At 36.8% G+C, this 14,268-nt stretch overlaps 1 protein-coding gene across 1 annotated transcript in view; it reads right to left on the bottom strand.

Moving 5' to 3' along the window:
- Positions 1 to 14,268, bottom strand: part of ATP2B2 (ATPase plasma membrane Ca2+ transporting 2) — a 436,864-nt gene that overhangs the window by 96,309 nt on the left and 326,287 nt on the right. Inside the window, exons 7-8 of the mRNA XM_075159342.1 lie at positions 8,778 to 9,035; positions 7,638 to 7,763 (exon numbers count right to left, since the gene is read on the bottom strand). Coding sequence (XP_075015443.1) covers positions 7,638 to 7,763; positions 8,778 to 9,035 — 384 coding nt within the window. The remainder of the gene's footprint in view (positions 1 to 7,637; positions 7,764 to 8,777; positions 9,036 to 14,268) is intronic.

The following is a 14,268-nucleotide window of genomic DNA, read 5'->3' as shown; positions in this document are numbered from 1 at the left end:
TGTGAGAACACAGAGGAAAACCAATCATTTTTTAACACAAAGTTGACAGAGCAAGCTAGAATTGAAAGTTTACTGGGCTTGGGTTTTTTAAAATACTCTTTCCTGTATTTGAAAAAGGACGTAGTTTGGAAACTATGAAAATAGACAGTAACACAGAAACTGTTAGCCTTGAGAAAAAATCATTGTATACAAAGACGACAAATGTGTTTATACCTCCAAGTGAACTATGGATGGACAAATGGTTAACTAGAACTTGCTCACAAAGTATTCTATTATTTAACAATTGTTTTTCACCCTAGGTGCTATAGTTTTAAATAAATTATATTTTAAGACCAGTCATTATCCCAGACTTGCAGCTGTGGGAGATCAGAAGAATGAGACCAGATGGAATCAGAACATCGTCCAGTAACTATATTTTCCTTTGGGGGGGGCATAGGGGCATGGAGAGAGAAAGCATTTTTACTCTCCTTTTGAAACTATTTGTGTTTAAGAGTCTTTAAGTCAACTAAGCAGTTTGACCTTTGTGATAATAAACCAATTATACTGCTTGCAGTACTCACTTTAATCTTTGCCTTGTCACTGCAGTATTTGTGACAAACTACTATCCTTTGCTGGGTTTTAATCTGTTGTTCCTTAGATCCCCACCTCACTTCAAAAGTTACACTATACTGCTTTACAATTATCAGGTTTGCCATAAACGTACGGTTGTCCATTTACTTTCCTTAAGACATCACTGTTTCATTCATTCTGTAACAGTATGAATTAGGTAGAGTCATTAACTGCCTTGTCCTAAACAATTCTGTGGCTAATGAGGTAAAAATTCTGGTATGCTTATTCTCAGCTATCTTGCCCCTATCACTTACCATTTCCATCACTAATTACCGCTCAATATTTTAAAACTGAAGTGAAGTCGTTCACTGATGCCTGTAGCTCTGAAAGGTACCACAGCAGGGCATGCCTGCAGCCATAGCAAAAACCAGAAGAAATCTTCAAACAAGCTTTCTGCAAACTCCTGCAAAATGGCTTTTAACCAACTGAATTACGAGCCCGTTGCACTGAGCAAATGGGGAATATCATTAATTTCTCATGAAGAATCTTATTGGGCATTCAGATCTGCTAAACCTGAATGGCCACGGAAAGATTCTTTCTGCCCTCCCTTTTTAAAAAACAGGGTTCATTATTGGGTTCATATTGAGGATTATTGGGTTCATCCTCATCTATATATATTCATTTCATTGACCTATCTTAAAAGCTGAAAAAAGGAAAGATATATGGACCTGTGTCCTTAAATAGATGAATATTTTGTATATATATACACACACAGACACTTGCAACCCATTTTTTTAAAAATCCCATTTTCTTGTTACTCCTTATCCAGTCGCTGTGCTAGAACATACTAAGCAATGCAACTATTTATAATCAAAATATCTTTCTCTAAATAATCAAACCCTCTCACGTTCTTAAAAGGAAAACAGAAGCACAGAACAGAGAGAACATCTGTCAACACTAATGTGCTGGTTTTGGCTGGGGTAGAGTTAATTTTCTTCACAGCAGCTCGTATGGGGCTGTGTTTTGGATTTGTGCTGACAACAGTGTTGATAACACGGGGATGTTTTGTTCCTGCTGAGCAGGGCTTACACAGAGTCGAGGCCTCTTCTGCTCCTCACCCCACCCCACCAGCGAGGAGGCTGGGGGGGCACAAGGAGTTGGGAGGGGACACAGCCGGGACAGCTGACCCCAACTGACCAAAGGGATATTCCATACCATATGACGTCATGCTCAGCATATAGAGCTGGGGGAAGAAGAAGGAAGGGGGGACGTTGGGAGCGATGGCGTTTGTCTTCCCAAGTCACCGTTACGCGTGATGGAGCCCTGCGTTCCTGGGGATGGCTGAACCCCTGCCTGCCGAGGGGAAGTGGTGAATGAATTCCTTGGTTTGCTTTGCTTGCATGCGCGGCTTTTGCTTTCCCTGTTAAACTGTCTTTATCTCAACCCATGAGTTTTCTCACTTTTCCCCTTCCGATTCTCTCCCCCATCCCACCGGGGGGAGTGAGCGAGCGGCTGGGTGGGGCGTAGTTGCCAGCGGGGGTTAAACTACGACAACAGCCTAATTTGAGAGCGTAAATATCTCATCAGAACACTAAGAAAATTTCATCAGAAATAAGCCAAATAAAAACAAAAATGCACTAATGGTCAAATAGATTGGGGGGGGCCGGGGGGAGCAGCAGACCACCTCGCTGCATTGGGAACTGTTCCCATGGCTTTCTGAGATAAAATTTGATCCTTAAAAAGTCATTTGCTTTCTTTCACATGATAGAGCAAAACATCACAAACCTACAGTTTAGGACCGCCACCCAAACAACAAAAAACATTACATTCAAGCCTAAAGGAACAGAAAAGATCTTTAAAAACCAGAATATCCTTGGTTGTACTAGTCCAGATAAAACAGAAAATGTCTGAAACTTAACTTAGAAATTTGGAAGAACTTTTTTAAGGTGTAACACCCTTTAAAATGTATTTTAATTATGAACTTGCTTTTAGCATTCCTATGTTCTGTTTTGAAGGAATCTTCTTCTGTATTGGACTACAAAGGTGGGTAGAAATACCCTCTGAAAAATGGCACGTACACCTACGTTCAAAACCAGCTTTATTAAGGAAACATGCACCCACCAGATTTCAAGCTTACCTCTGCACACCTGGAAAGGGCAAAAATGTCTTAACCTGAAATGCCTTTCTGAACCTTTTCTTAACATTAGTCTTGTAAAACATAATTCAAAACTGTTAAGGTGCGTAAAAAGCACATTTTAGAGCAGGTACGAATTTATCATCAGATTATGTTCTGCTAGTACTATTGGAAAAATTCTTCAGCATCTAAAGCTAAACCAAAGAGCTGAACCTCCTTCCACCTAACTGGCAATTTCACCATTTAAACGCTATTATAATTGTGTTAGCTTGACTAAAGAATTACTTCAATCAGCTATTGTTACATAAATGGAATTCTGGAATGAATGCATGTTTTTCATTTAATCTGTACACTAAGCATGTATTCCAACTTCATGTAGAACAATTCTACTCATTTCCTTCCCTTCAAGACTAATTTTTCAATATTAGTGAAATACATTTTTTCGTATGCTGAGTATTTAATTTGAAGTTGAGAAATGGTGAATATTCCAAGATAGAAAAGGAAGAAGTCTAGTTTAGTAAGAAAAGAGGTAAACAGATTAGACAGATAAGGAACCTATTACAGCATATACTTTTTCAGACAAAAATGCAACTAAACATGAGACTGCTCAGAAATCCCCAAATCTAATAACAGTACTGGTGAAACAGATTGGAAATAGGGCTGAAAAATAAGAAAAGAAAAGCAGAGCATGCCAGTTTGGGGGTTTTATACTGTTATGCTACTTCTAGCAAACTTGCGGTGAACAAAAATTCTCTATCTGCATATCTAAACAACAATTTTAGTCACTGCAATTATTAAAAGGTAACTGAAGTTAATAATAAAGTGAACTAACCATCAGAATATCTCCTATGAACAAAAAGAGATTTTTCCAGAAAAAACTCATCTACGTGTAATTTCAAGATATCCAAATAATTCGGAATGTTTGAAGTTAGCCGCTCTGTTCTGAAATTCTCTGCTGTGCTAGAAGCCTAGCTTGGAATATTTTCCGGCAGGGAATTAAGACAGAATCAGAACTACTTTTCTCCAGGCAATAACTGACCTGATTCGTTAAGCTTCCTTTTTATTTCCAAAACCAAACAAAGCACCATGACCAAGAGATTTCTTTCGTTTATTTGTTCTTGAATAAGCTGAGTTTTCTTTGTTTCAAATCCTTGTTGTGCATTGATAGAAATATGCATTTTTAAAAGTTAGGTTAGGATGAAGTAATGTTCTGTCAGTCTCAGTTCAGTGAGAACTACACTACTTGAGCTCCTCTATGTAACTCTTTCCTACCTTAATCAAATTAATCTAAATACCTGGGAAAAAAGTTCTAAACAGTAAGCCTCATAAGGTATTTTTTACAATGTTAACTATTATCACATGGTACCCCAAAATACTTCACTGTGTGCAATACTGAGGCCAGACTCATGTTCAAAACTACTGTATTTAGGAATCGTGGATTTCTCCAAACTTTGAATTTAAAGGGCACATCAGCTTCAATCAAGACAGCTGAGTAGCAGTCAGACCCAAGCTGTCTTCGTCTGTTGGTCGATACATGCCCATGCTCATTGTGAAGAAATTTAATGTCACCACAGTATTGTTTAAGCTGATGGCTTTTGATGCAATGACTTATGCTACATTATGCATGCAAATCTCTGTTAATGAACTAAAAGAAGGAAAATGTTTTAGACAGAAGTATAATGGAACTATAGAAGAGAAGCTGCTTTGTTTGGTTTCAGGTATATCAGAGTCTGTATTTCCATTTCTGCCTTCCTAGGTGGTACCAACTGTGCTATATACAGATGGAAATGAACCATCTGGTTTAGTCAGCATTTGTACTCTTAGAATTGCTTCTCAAGTACAGTAAATGACTATCTGGATGATTAAACAGGACATTAAGCACAGAAACTCATTTAGTTTAATTATGTCATTGAAACTGATTGAATATTAAAAATGTTGTTTCAGGTGCCAATGGTGAAAATAATAGTTCCTGATTCAGGGTGTTTATCTTCAACCAAATTTAGACTCACAAAACAAACTGTGGCTGCAATTCAAACGTTACCTTTTTTCAGTTATTCCTCTGTCAAACCTGGACTGTTTTAATTTCCAACGGATGATTAAGGGAGAACAGTGGCAAGCAACATCCTGCCCATATTTGTCTAAATTCCAGAAAGCGTACCTGGAGATAACTTACTGATGTCTTCAGGTGCAAAGATAAGAGTAAAATTTAAGGTCTGTTTGCTGTTTTTGCAGGGGCTTGGTTTGGTTTTTTTTTTATTTAAACAAGTTTTATAAAAATATAGGTCTAGGCTAACATCCAAGAGGAACCCAGTTTTTAAACCAGGTCAAACCCACCCTGAAAGACATGGTGGTTTCCAAGTTTTTGGGCTACTAACAATTTCCAGTGGGCACATCAGCTCCCACATCATTGGGATTAAACCTTGCACTGTATCTATGGAAGAAGGTAGTTTTTTGCATGACAGAATCTCAAATCATCAACTCTGCTCCTGAGCAAATAGAGTTCTGGGATTTTCTAACATGGCATGAGTGAAAATTCATTAATATAGGTATGGAATAAAGGTGTGTGCAGGGCTTGTTAAAATATCACATTAATTCTTCATCTTCTTTGTAATCACAATAGAGATTACATAGTAATAGAGAAAAATAAAGAGTATAAACTTTATTTAACTCTGCAATAAAAACATAAAGACAAATTTCTCTCCCTACAGCAAAGAAATTTGAGTTTTGGGAAGCAAGACAAAAACACCTTTTCTCCTAACTTGCCTGCTTTCCCTTTCTCTTCCCACCATGCCTTTCAGGGCAATACTTCATGTTTTTTCACAGCCACCACTTGAAATCTATGAGTATTCAAAAAGATCTAATTCAATTTAGGAATATGTGAGAGTACACAAATCAGTGGAAAATTCATAATCAGAAACCCTCTAGAATTCAACAATAGGATATTTTAATTGATAGAAGTCTATGATATTTCATGATAGAAGTTTCTATAAGTAAATATCATTATTAAAACTATCTCTTTAAAAGGAAAATTTTGTGCCAGTTATGAAGTTATATTTACAAAACAGTACAACTATCAGCTAAGAAAAAAGAAATGGAAAAAAAAAGCACAAATATTTCCAGGACAATATTGGATTAGAAATTACAACGGTTAGCTACCCTTCCTCAAAATATCACTGCAGGCCTCCCTGTTTACACACTGGAAAGCATCTCCAAAAGAATTCTTAATCTACAATCAAGTTAAGCCTAAATATCTGCACTACTAGGATAAATCAAATTATTGTAAATCTAGCAAAAATAACAGTCAGTAGTTTCATACACTACTCATGAAAGTCAGAACACTTCCTTAAGTTACCTTACAGTATATCAAGGAGCCAGAGGGACACCAAGAATTCAAATGTAACACTGTCCCCACTATTCAGCATTTCTATATGAGTGCTGCCTGCAAATGCTGAGCTCTTAATTGTATTTTCTCTGCACAAATGCAGCCTTCAGAATTTGCAGCTACTCCACTAATCTTTATTAGCCTCTACTGAACATGTGCAAACACATTTTTCAGACATTTATAACTTGGAAAAACTTGGGGTTTTACAACATGAACAGCAAAAGGCATACACTTGGCAGGGACACTGCAGCAAAAACATTTAACAAATAAAAACCAGAATATTTTTAAGGAAACAAAAAAAAAAATTCTCCTAAAAGAGCAAAAGAAATTTGTTTTGCTGCTTTATTCTCAGAAGTGATAGAAATTTTTTGTGTCATTTGAAAAAAAAAAAATCATTTTTAATACACTGTTTTTCAGGCAGAAAGATGCTTGATGCTTCTAAAGTTAAAATTAATTAACATGGTCTTTTGTAACATGAAGTCTGTGGCAATGGCAAGTCCACAAATAACGTGCAATTTCTTCATCTTAAGTTAATGCAGCCACCTTTTGACTGAAATCTGATGGTTTTTTTACCAGATCACAATCCCACAATTTACATAATAAACACTCATAATCTCATAGTCAGTGAACTAATTTTCTGATTTTAAGTTTGGAAAGGATTTGCACTGTTAATTCAATAAAAACTGTCACATATCCTTGTCGCTACTTGTCTCTTCTGAACAAAAGCATCTCCCAACAGTTGTTGCTTGGGAAACACCAGCTCAGGGAGGCAGGATGGGGGCAGGATTTCTGCAGGAACGTGTACTTACCTGCTGCACTGCAACATAAATATTCTATTTGGGATAACTGTACAACCAGACAGCAAAGAGAATCCTTTCCATGAATAAAAAGCTCAAACGTATTTGAAATTGACTGTTTCAGGTTATAACACATTGATGATCGTTATGAGATCAGCAGGCTGTTATTTTGTGATCACATCCCAGCTGGAATCTATTGACAACCAACCTATTTAGAAACTATCTTTATTAGAATCAAAAAATCACATGCTATTTAACTGATTTACTGTATAGAATTATATTACAAAATACAAATACTACAAATAACTTGAATTTATCACCGAGGTCAAGCCCACAATATTTTAGCATATCCGTTTCCTTCTAAGCACATTATTTCTTTTTGTGTTGTACCTCGTACACACGCAAAATGTTTAGAGAGACTTTAAAAGGCTTTGAAATTTAATGGTTAAAAGTAAAACTAATCGTTAAATTAAAACTAGCATACAATTAATTGAAACAATTGTTACTTCCTTAAGTAATACCTTCCTTTTCTTCTGAAAATGTTTCATTACTTTCTCACTTTATAAAGTAAGTATGATGATTAGAAATAATTGCACACAATCAAAAAACAATAGCATGTCTTTTGAATGACAAACAGACAAGGCCAGTGTCTGTGTTCAAAAGATCAGCTGTATCTTGGTGACCAAAACCTGATGGCGTGGAAAAACAAAACGAAACAAAACATGAACAAAGCAGTGCATAAAAGATAACTCAGCAAGAATTCAGGCAGATTTACCTGACAGTAGCATTGGGTCTTTGTCAACAGATTTGCGGACTTGGTCTGACTCTCCGGTTAAAGAGCTTTCATCAATTTTAAGATCATTTCCTTGAATAAATATCCCATCGGCAGGTAGAAGATCACCTTTCAGTAAGAACGTGGTAATGGAAAACCACAGTGGTTTAGTAAGATTTGTTAATTAATAATTACATAATGATTTTTATTACAAAATCACATTTAACAACAATTGCACTAAAATGTAAAATGAAAGCAAAAGTGAAAGAACTATTACCGTATCGGTCCATATTAGCCGTATTATTGCAATCCTACAGCGAAGGGCTTTTGTATTGCAAGTGTTTTTTGCCTAATGCTATCCCAGAATCAGAATGCATCACATTTAAATTACGATGAACATAATAATCATTGAGATTTGGTAGGGGGAGGACTCTTCTTGACATGACATGAAGGTTCCTCTATCAGACTTCACAGGAATTAACAGTGGCTAATAAACAGTCAAACTGCCCTTTCCCCTTCCCCTCTCAGGAAGCCCTTAGCTAAGTCAGGAGAAACTCGATGGTTGACAGAACGGGCATTTTGCTGGAATTTACCAGCTCAATCAAACACAGAGCACACAGAGTTCCTGCAAAAGTCCTCCTGTTTGCTGCAGCGCAGGGCTTTCCCTATGGCATGTAATCATAAGGCATCCACCTACCAGAAGCATCTGATCTGGGGGGACTTCCAGGATCCATAGCTCTGGAGCAGCCTACCAAGTGGGGTGAGCACAGAGGCACAATTCCCTTTCACAGAGCATTTAAAAATACTTCCACTTATTCCTAACTGGACAGAGACCTAAAATTCCAAATAGTGTAATTTTCCATGAAAGAGAATTACCTTTGTATGAACAGTTTTTGTCCTTGTCAGTGAAAGGAAGTGAAGATTACAAAAATAATATGAATTGCCTAGTGCAATTTTATTGCAAGTATCTTAGGTTTTCCTTTTGCCCTAACAGCCAAATTGTTATCTTAACATGGACAATAACGACACCACATAATTCTCTGTCTTTTAGATCACTTCCAGTGAAGTGAGTCTATTCTGCTAGAAAGGGAAAGGAGAATAAATAAAGTTCAGAAAAGCAGACATCGAGTTGACAGAACTTACCATATTTCACCTGTGCAATGTCACCAACTACTATCTCTGCCACCGGGATTTGGATAACCTGTCCACCTCGGACAACAGTAAATTTCTGTTCCTGCTCAATACGACTTTGAAGCCCACGAAACTGTTTCTCCTTGCTCCAGTCATTGAAGGCAGTGACAAGTACAACACAGATAACAGACAGTAGGATGGCAGCACCTTCAATCCAGCCAGCTTCAGCCTCACCTTCATCTTCAGCTCCTCCTGCTGCAGTACCACATCCTGCAAAGACAACGTTAATCATTCAGTCAAGCGAAGAGTGGGTTTACCATGTTTATCACAAGAAGAAAAACTTGCTGTGAAATGACAACAAGGTTAAGGAATAGAACTGCTTCTCAAAGTGCTGTCTGCTACATGAAACGTGGCAGAATAGAGAAAAAGTAGAAATAAAGATGTCCGAGGAAAAGAGAAAGAAAACAAATTAATAGACATTTTACATCTTTTAATTTTTCTACCAAACAAGCTATCCTCGGCAAACCCAAACTAAATAAACGGGAAAAGAAGGCACCAATTCTGTTATCTAACAGAAGGGTTGATAGCTCCACCTGAGCCATCAAGCATTTCCAGAAATAAGGAGGACTTACTAAGAGTGGCAAAAAGGACTAAAACAACAAGTGACATCAACCAATTGAAAGCAATGACATTAAACTAAGATTAAAGAAAACAGATTAAAACAGATTTAAGAAATAATTTTCAATACAATTCCTAAATGTTCTCAACTAAACACACTTATAAGGAACACTTGTTTAAAAAATACTGAGATGAACTATAGTATATTAGTATTTAAATGTGATAATGAAATGTATTAGGGAACACTGAGTAAAAATAATGGCCTAATATTATTTCATCATTCTTCCTTACAGAGAAATATAGTGGCATGCTTATAGAACTGTAAGTATATTTTTTTTTTCACAAGTAAAACAGTATTAAAAAAATACATTCTATGTATTAATTCTGACGGGTTAATTCTGAATTGTTTTATACACATCTGCTAATTATTTATTTCAAAGTCATATGCAATTAAAATTTAAATAAATTTCCTAGATAATAAAATAAAACTAATATAGTTCTCCTTCTTAATGAAATAAGACCTAATAAAAGGTAGTTTATAATAGTGGCCAGCAAAGTACACATACTAGAATCACACAGTTCAGAGATATCCCAACTGACAGGAGAGAAAAAAAGAACTCAGTCTGAAGAATAGAGCCTCCTCTCCCGAGGGACCAAGGGAGAAAAGAAATCTTTTAATTTTTCATGAAGAACCGAACCAGGTAGGCATTTGACATCACTCCTCCATCTTACCCGGGTACCAGGGAGTTTAGCAACTTGGCAACCGTGTTGCTTCCACCTATGACTAATGTTTAATTTTGGTATATTCATCACCTGTCACTAGAGGGAATTAACAAGCAATTTGATTTCTATTTTTAAGTTTCAAAGATTTCCCTGTAACATAAGCATCATAATTCATTAACCAGCTGAGTAATTACTCTTGCATACGAACAGTAACAAAATTACCAAAAGTCAGAGGAAGAAAAATGAGAGTGAACTTCCAATAAGTGAACAGAAGTAAATCAAAATAAATGGAGTTTTTACCAGTGTCCTCTGTCGTTTAAATGTGGACTTAACCTAACTGAAAAGCAAAGCACACTCCCAAGAGAAGGGGCCTTCCTGGCAGAGATGCCCTTAGACTGATGACCCATGTGAACCCTTACCTGCAGCACAAGAACCCTGCTAAAGAAACCATTTTTATAGCACCCAAGAAAGAAATTAAGTAACCTTCTGTATGTTCAGTACCTTCAGCTACTTAAAACCAGTCACAAATGCAACTTACAAACCACATCTGCAACTTCTTCCTTCAGCAGAACATTACTTCTGGGAAGGACTAACGAACTTTTCTCTGTTTAACCTTAATCATCTTAATTGGTCTACGTTAGATTTTAGATTCCTCTTCCAAATCAGTAGATTCACTTTTGCCTTGTTTGGATTAAGTGCCTTCCTAGTACAAGTAGTTCTGTTTTAGCAAATATAAGACAAAAATTCACTATTCATTTTTCATTAGATATGATTTAGAATTAAGTATTGTGAATATCCTGTTCTTTTTACCAGCACACCTCACCTCCCATTTCTCACAAAAGAAACATGGCCTGGTCCAGCCGCAAGCAAAGACTGGTTTTATTTCCTTTTTCGACGGTTGAAATTTAGTCTAGCTCGTACAAAAGTACGAAGAGGTGGTGTTTGCTACGGCGATCCCTCGGTCCAGGTTGCAGATTGACCCACAGAGGGGGGCAGCTCCGCTCCTCAGCCGTTTTAGGCACTTCCACTGGGGTGATATCTATCTATTTATTCTGCAGCATGCCTTCTTATGCTTTCACCGAAAAGCTTTGATTTCTGCATATGGATTACTGATAAATTATACCATGATATTTTCTACAAAATCAAGAATTAATATTACGTAATATTTAAAGGCAAGTTTTTAATTTGAGCTATATCAGCATACCCCAAAAAATCAGCCACTTGGAAGACACAAGCTGTGCTTTGTCCTTCATTATAAGGATGCCATTATGGCCCTGGACATGTGTAAACTTTATAGTAATATTAGATGAGTAGAATATCCTCTCTCTACGGCAGAAAGCTACCAGTTTTGGGAAGGTCATTGCTATCATTGCAAAGAACAAATAGGTCTGGTCACTGCCGCTGAGATGTGTCAGAGAAACAAAACGACAGCTAGTCAGTGCACTTGAACCCAGTGCTAACACACTGTACCTTGAATGGCTCGGAGAGTAGTATTTCTGTGTCCCTTCAGGAAAAAACCAAACTTCTTGATTCAGTAAAAACAGGTAAAAAATAAAAATATTCATTGACTTGAGTAATGATATTAATTTTGTGTGTAAGTGTTGTCAGAACTGATCTCCATGTTAACATAAACAATGCCATTCCTAGTATGTTCATATAACCAGAAAAAAATAGTCTACCGTAGCATGTAAATAACACACGATGTTATCATTAGGATGAAAGGAATTGTGTTTACCTGTCTCATAGATTATGCAAAAGCAAAGAACACAATTCAGCTAAAAAAATGATCGTAAGAATGAAAAAAATCTGGAGAAAACAGAGTGAACTTAGGTCAAGTTCTTGGAAAGTGTCCCTAAATTTGACAAGCTTCTGCACTGAATAACAATTCATGGTTTTAACTTTTAAAATCCTGAGAAAATTCTCCATAACCCAATGGAAAGAACAAAAGTTCAAATGCATTTCATTTATTTTCTGTTCATTCAATCAGACAATGCTAAATTCGGATAGAGGAAAGGTATTTGAAAGGGAGGAAGGAATTCTTGGAGTGAAAGCCAGGAGTAGAGAAATTAATTGATAGACATGGTCAAAAACAGAAGTTAGTCTTTTGGATGGAAGAAATGGTGAGTTGCTTTATGGATTTTAGACTCCTTATCAGTCGAGATTCGATCTGGCTTCTATAAAACTACAAGTGTTGCTTCTTACGGTGACCCACCGGGTCCAGGTTATCTGACACGCTAAGAGGTAAATTTACCCATAGAGGTAGCATGAAGCAGACAGCTCGCATTGGTTTTATTCAATATGACTCAAAATCAAAACAGTCAACCAGGATATGGGAGCCACAAATTCTTTTTTTTTTTTTTCCCTCCTCTCTCTCAGAGGATCAGAACTCAGGACCACAATTTTAAAGACCACAAAAAGGTTGATAGTACACAAATGGGAATCTTTTGCCCTGCAGATCCCCAGCCTGCAGGCTGGCCAACCATGTCCTCTCCTAAGCACCACAAACGCGTGTGTTCCGGTCTGCTCTAGCTGGTTCCCTCATTTAATCCCACATGTCAGATGAATGGTGGTCCTAAACTATCAGAAAAACACCGTACTTTGTTATCAGTATGTTTCAGGTTAGGAGAAAGCAGAATTTCAGCTATGTAAGGGGTTTGGACACAAAGGACTAGGTATCTCCAAGTTCAAGCAGCAGCTGAGCAAGGCTTTTGAGTATCTAAGATTTCCAGGTAGATACTTGTAACAACAGTTCAGAAATGAAATTGCACTTTTTGCGGATCTAGCCTAATATAACTAAAACCAGGCTCTTTAAATGATTAACCACGCTGATCATCAGATTTTCCCAGAATTTTGTCTTTGCTTTTTATAGTCCCACAGAAATGAAATGGGATGAAAGTGCTAGATAAATTAATGCAAAATGTGCACATCATTCTCATTATAGGAATAAACTCTAGCAACTTCAAGGGAGTAAATAACTATCTAGTTCTTACAATAGTAACATTTCAGAACAGATTTTTTTAAAACAGAGATTTACAGACAAGCAGGATTTAAAAATGCAAGCTGTCCTTCAAGAGATGACCTATCTGTCAGGAAGCATTTTCTTGAATGATGTGGTGTTCCTGTTTCAAAACTATTTTAGAAGTAGTCCCTTTTAATAGAAAAAAAAAGGAAACTTGCATCTCCATTGGTATAAGTTTGTAGAATTCTTTCTTATATACTTAAGGAAAAACAATTTTTTTTCTTTTTCTTCTGCCATTATATCACACAGAATTTTCTAGAAATTCTGGAAAGACTTATATGAATTTACAGGAAGAAACTGCATGTATTCATAGGAGAAAAAACCCACATACTTCTTAACTGTACACTTGCACTATCTGTCCTCCTTATTGCAGTACACAGAGTGACACAGTATTGACTTTACAGATAAGGGGAAAATAAGGAATATAAATAAGACACACAAAAGACGTAATAATAATATGCCTAAGTAGTATAATATAGTTTAAAGCATCTAATGTTTATTAAGAATGCTCACACAAGCTTTAAAAAATTGTGTAAGGTCTAAGATTGCTGTTATGCTTTCACAAGATAGTACTTGGTTCCCAATGCTACCGAAAAATACGCCTGCAATTTTACTGAAAGGCACAGACTGAAAGCATCACAAAAGCAGTTTTAATACGCATATGTGGTACGCTTTTATTCCAAGACAGTGAATTGTGAAGTACTCATTTAAACTTATATTTAACATAGGTCCTATCTGTCAGAAGATTCAATTTCAAAAAAGTAACCAAGTTTTTACTATGAAGCTATTTTCTACCATAACTATGAACGTACCTTGTGTGTGTGTCATTCCCCAAAGTCTCATCCTCATGAGACAGAGAACGCGTACTCAGTTTGAAACTGAGATTATAAAGACTTGACTGCAAGTCAAGAACGTGCAGGGCTGTAACTCCTTTGGTACAGAAAAAGCAGCTGAAGTTACCAAACGGACTGGCTGCTTCAGAAGAGCGTGCAGGGACACGCAGGTGAGCCGAGCCCCCCCAGCGGGGAGGGAGGACCTGGCAGCGCGGCCTCAAGGAACATTCAAAAATACAAAAGGGGACTAATGGGATTGTGTCCTCCATAAAATATCTCCAAAGTACATTACCAAAAACTTGTGGAAAGA

The sequence above is a fragment of the Calonectris borealis genome, chromosome 10 (genome assembly GCF_964195595.1).
Source record: "Calonectris borealis chromosome 10, bCalBor7.hap1.2, whole genome shotgun sequence".
NCBI classification, from domain to species: Eukaryota; Metazoa; Chordata; class Aves; order Procellariiformes; family Procellariidae; genus Calonectris; species Calonectris borealis.
This window is presented reverse-complemented; position numbering and strand designations above follow the sequence as displayed.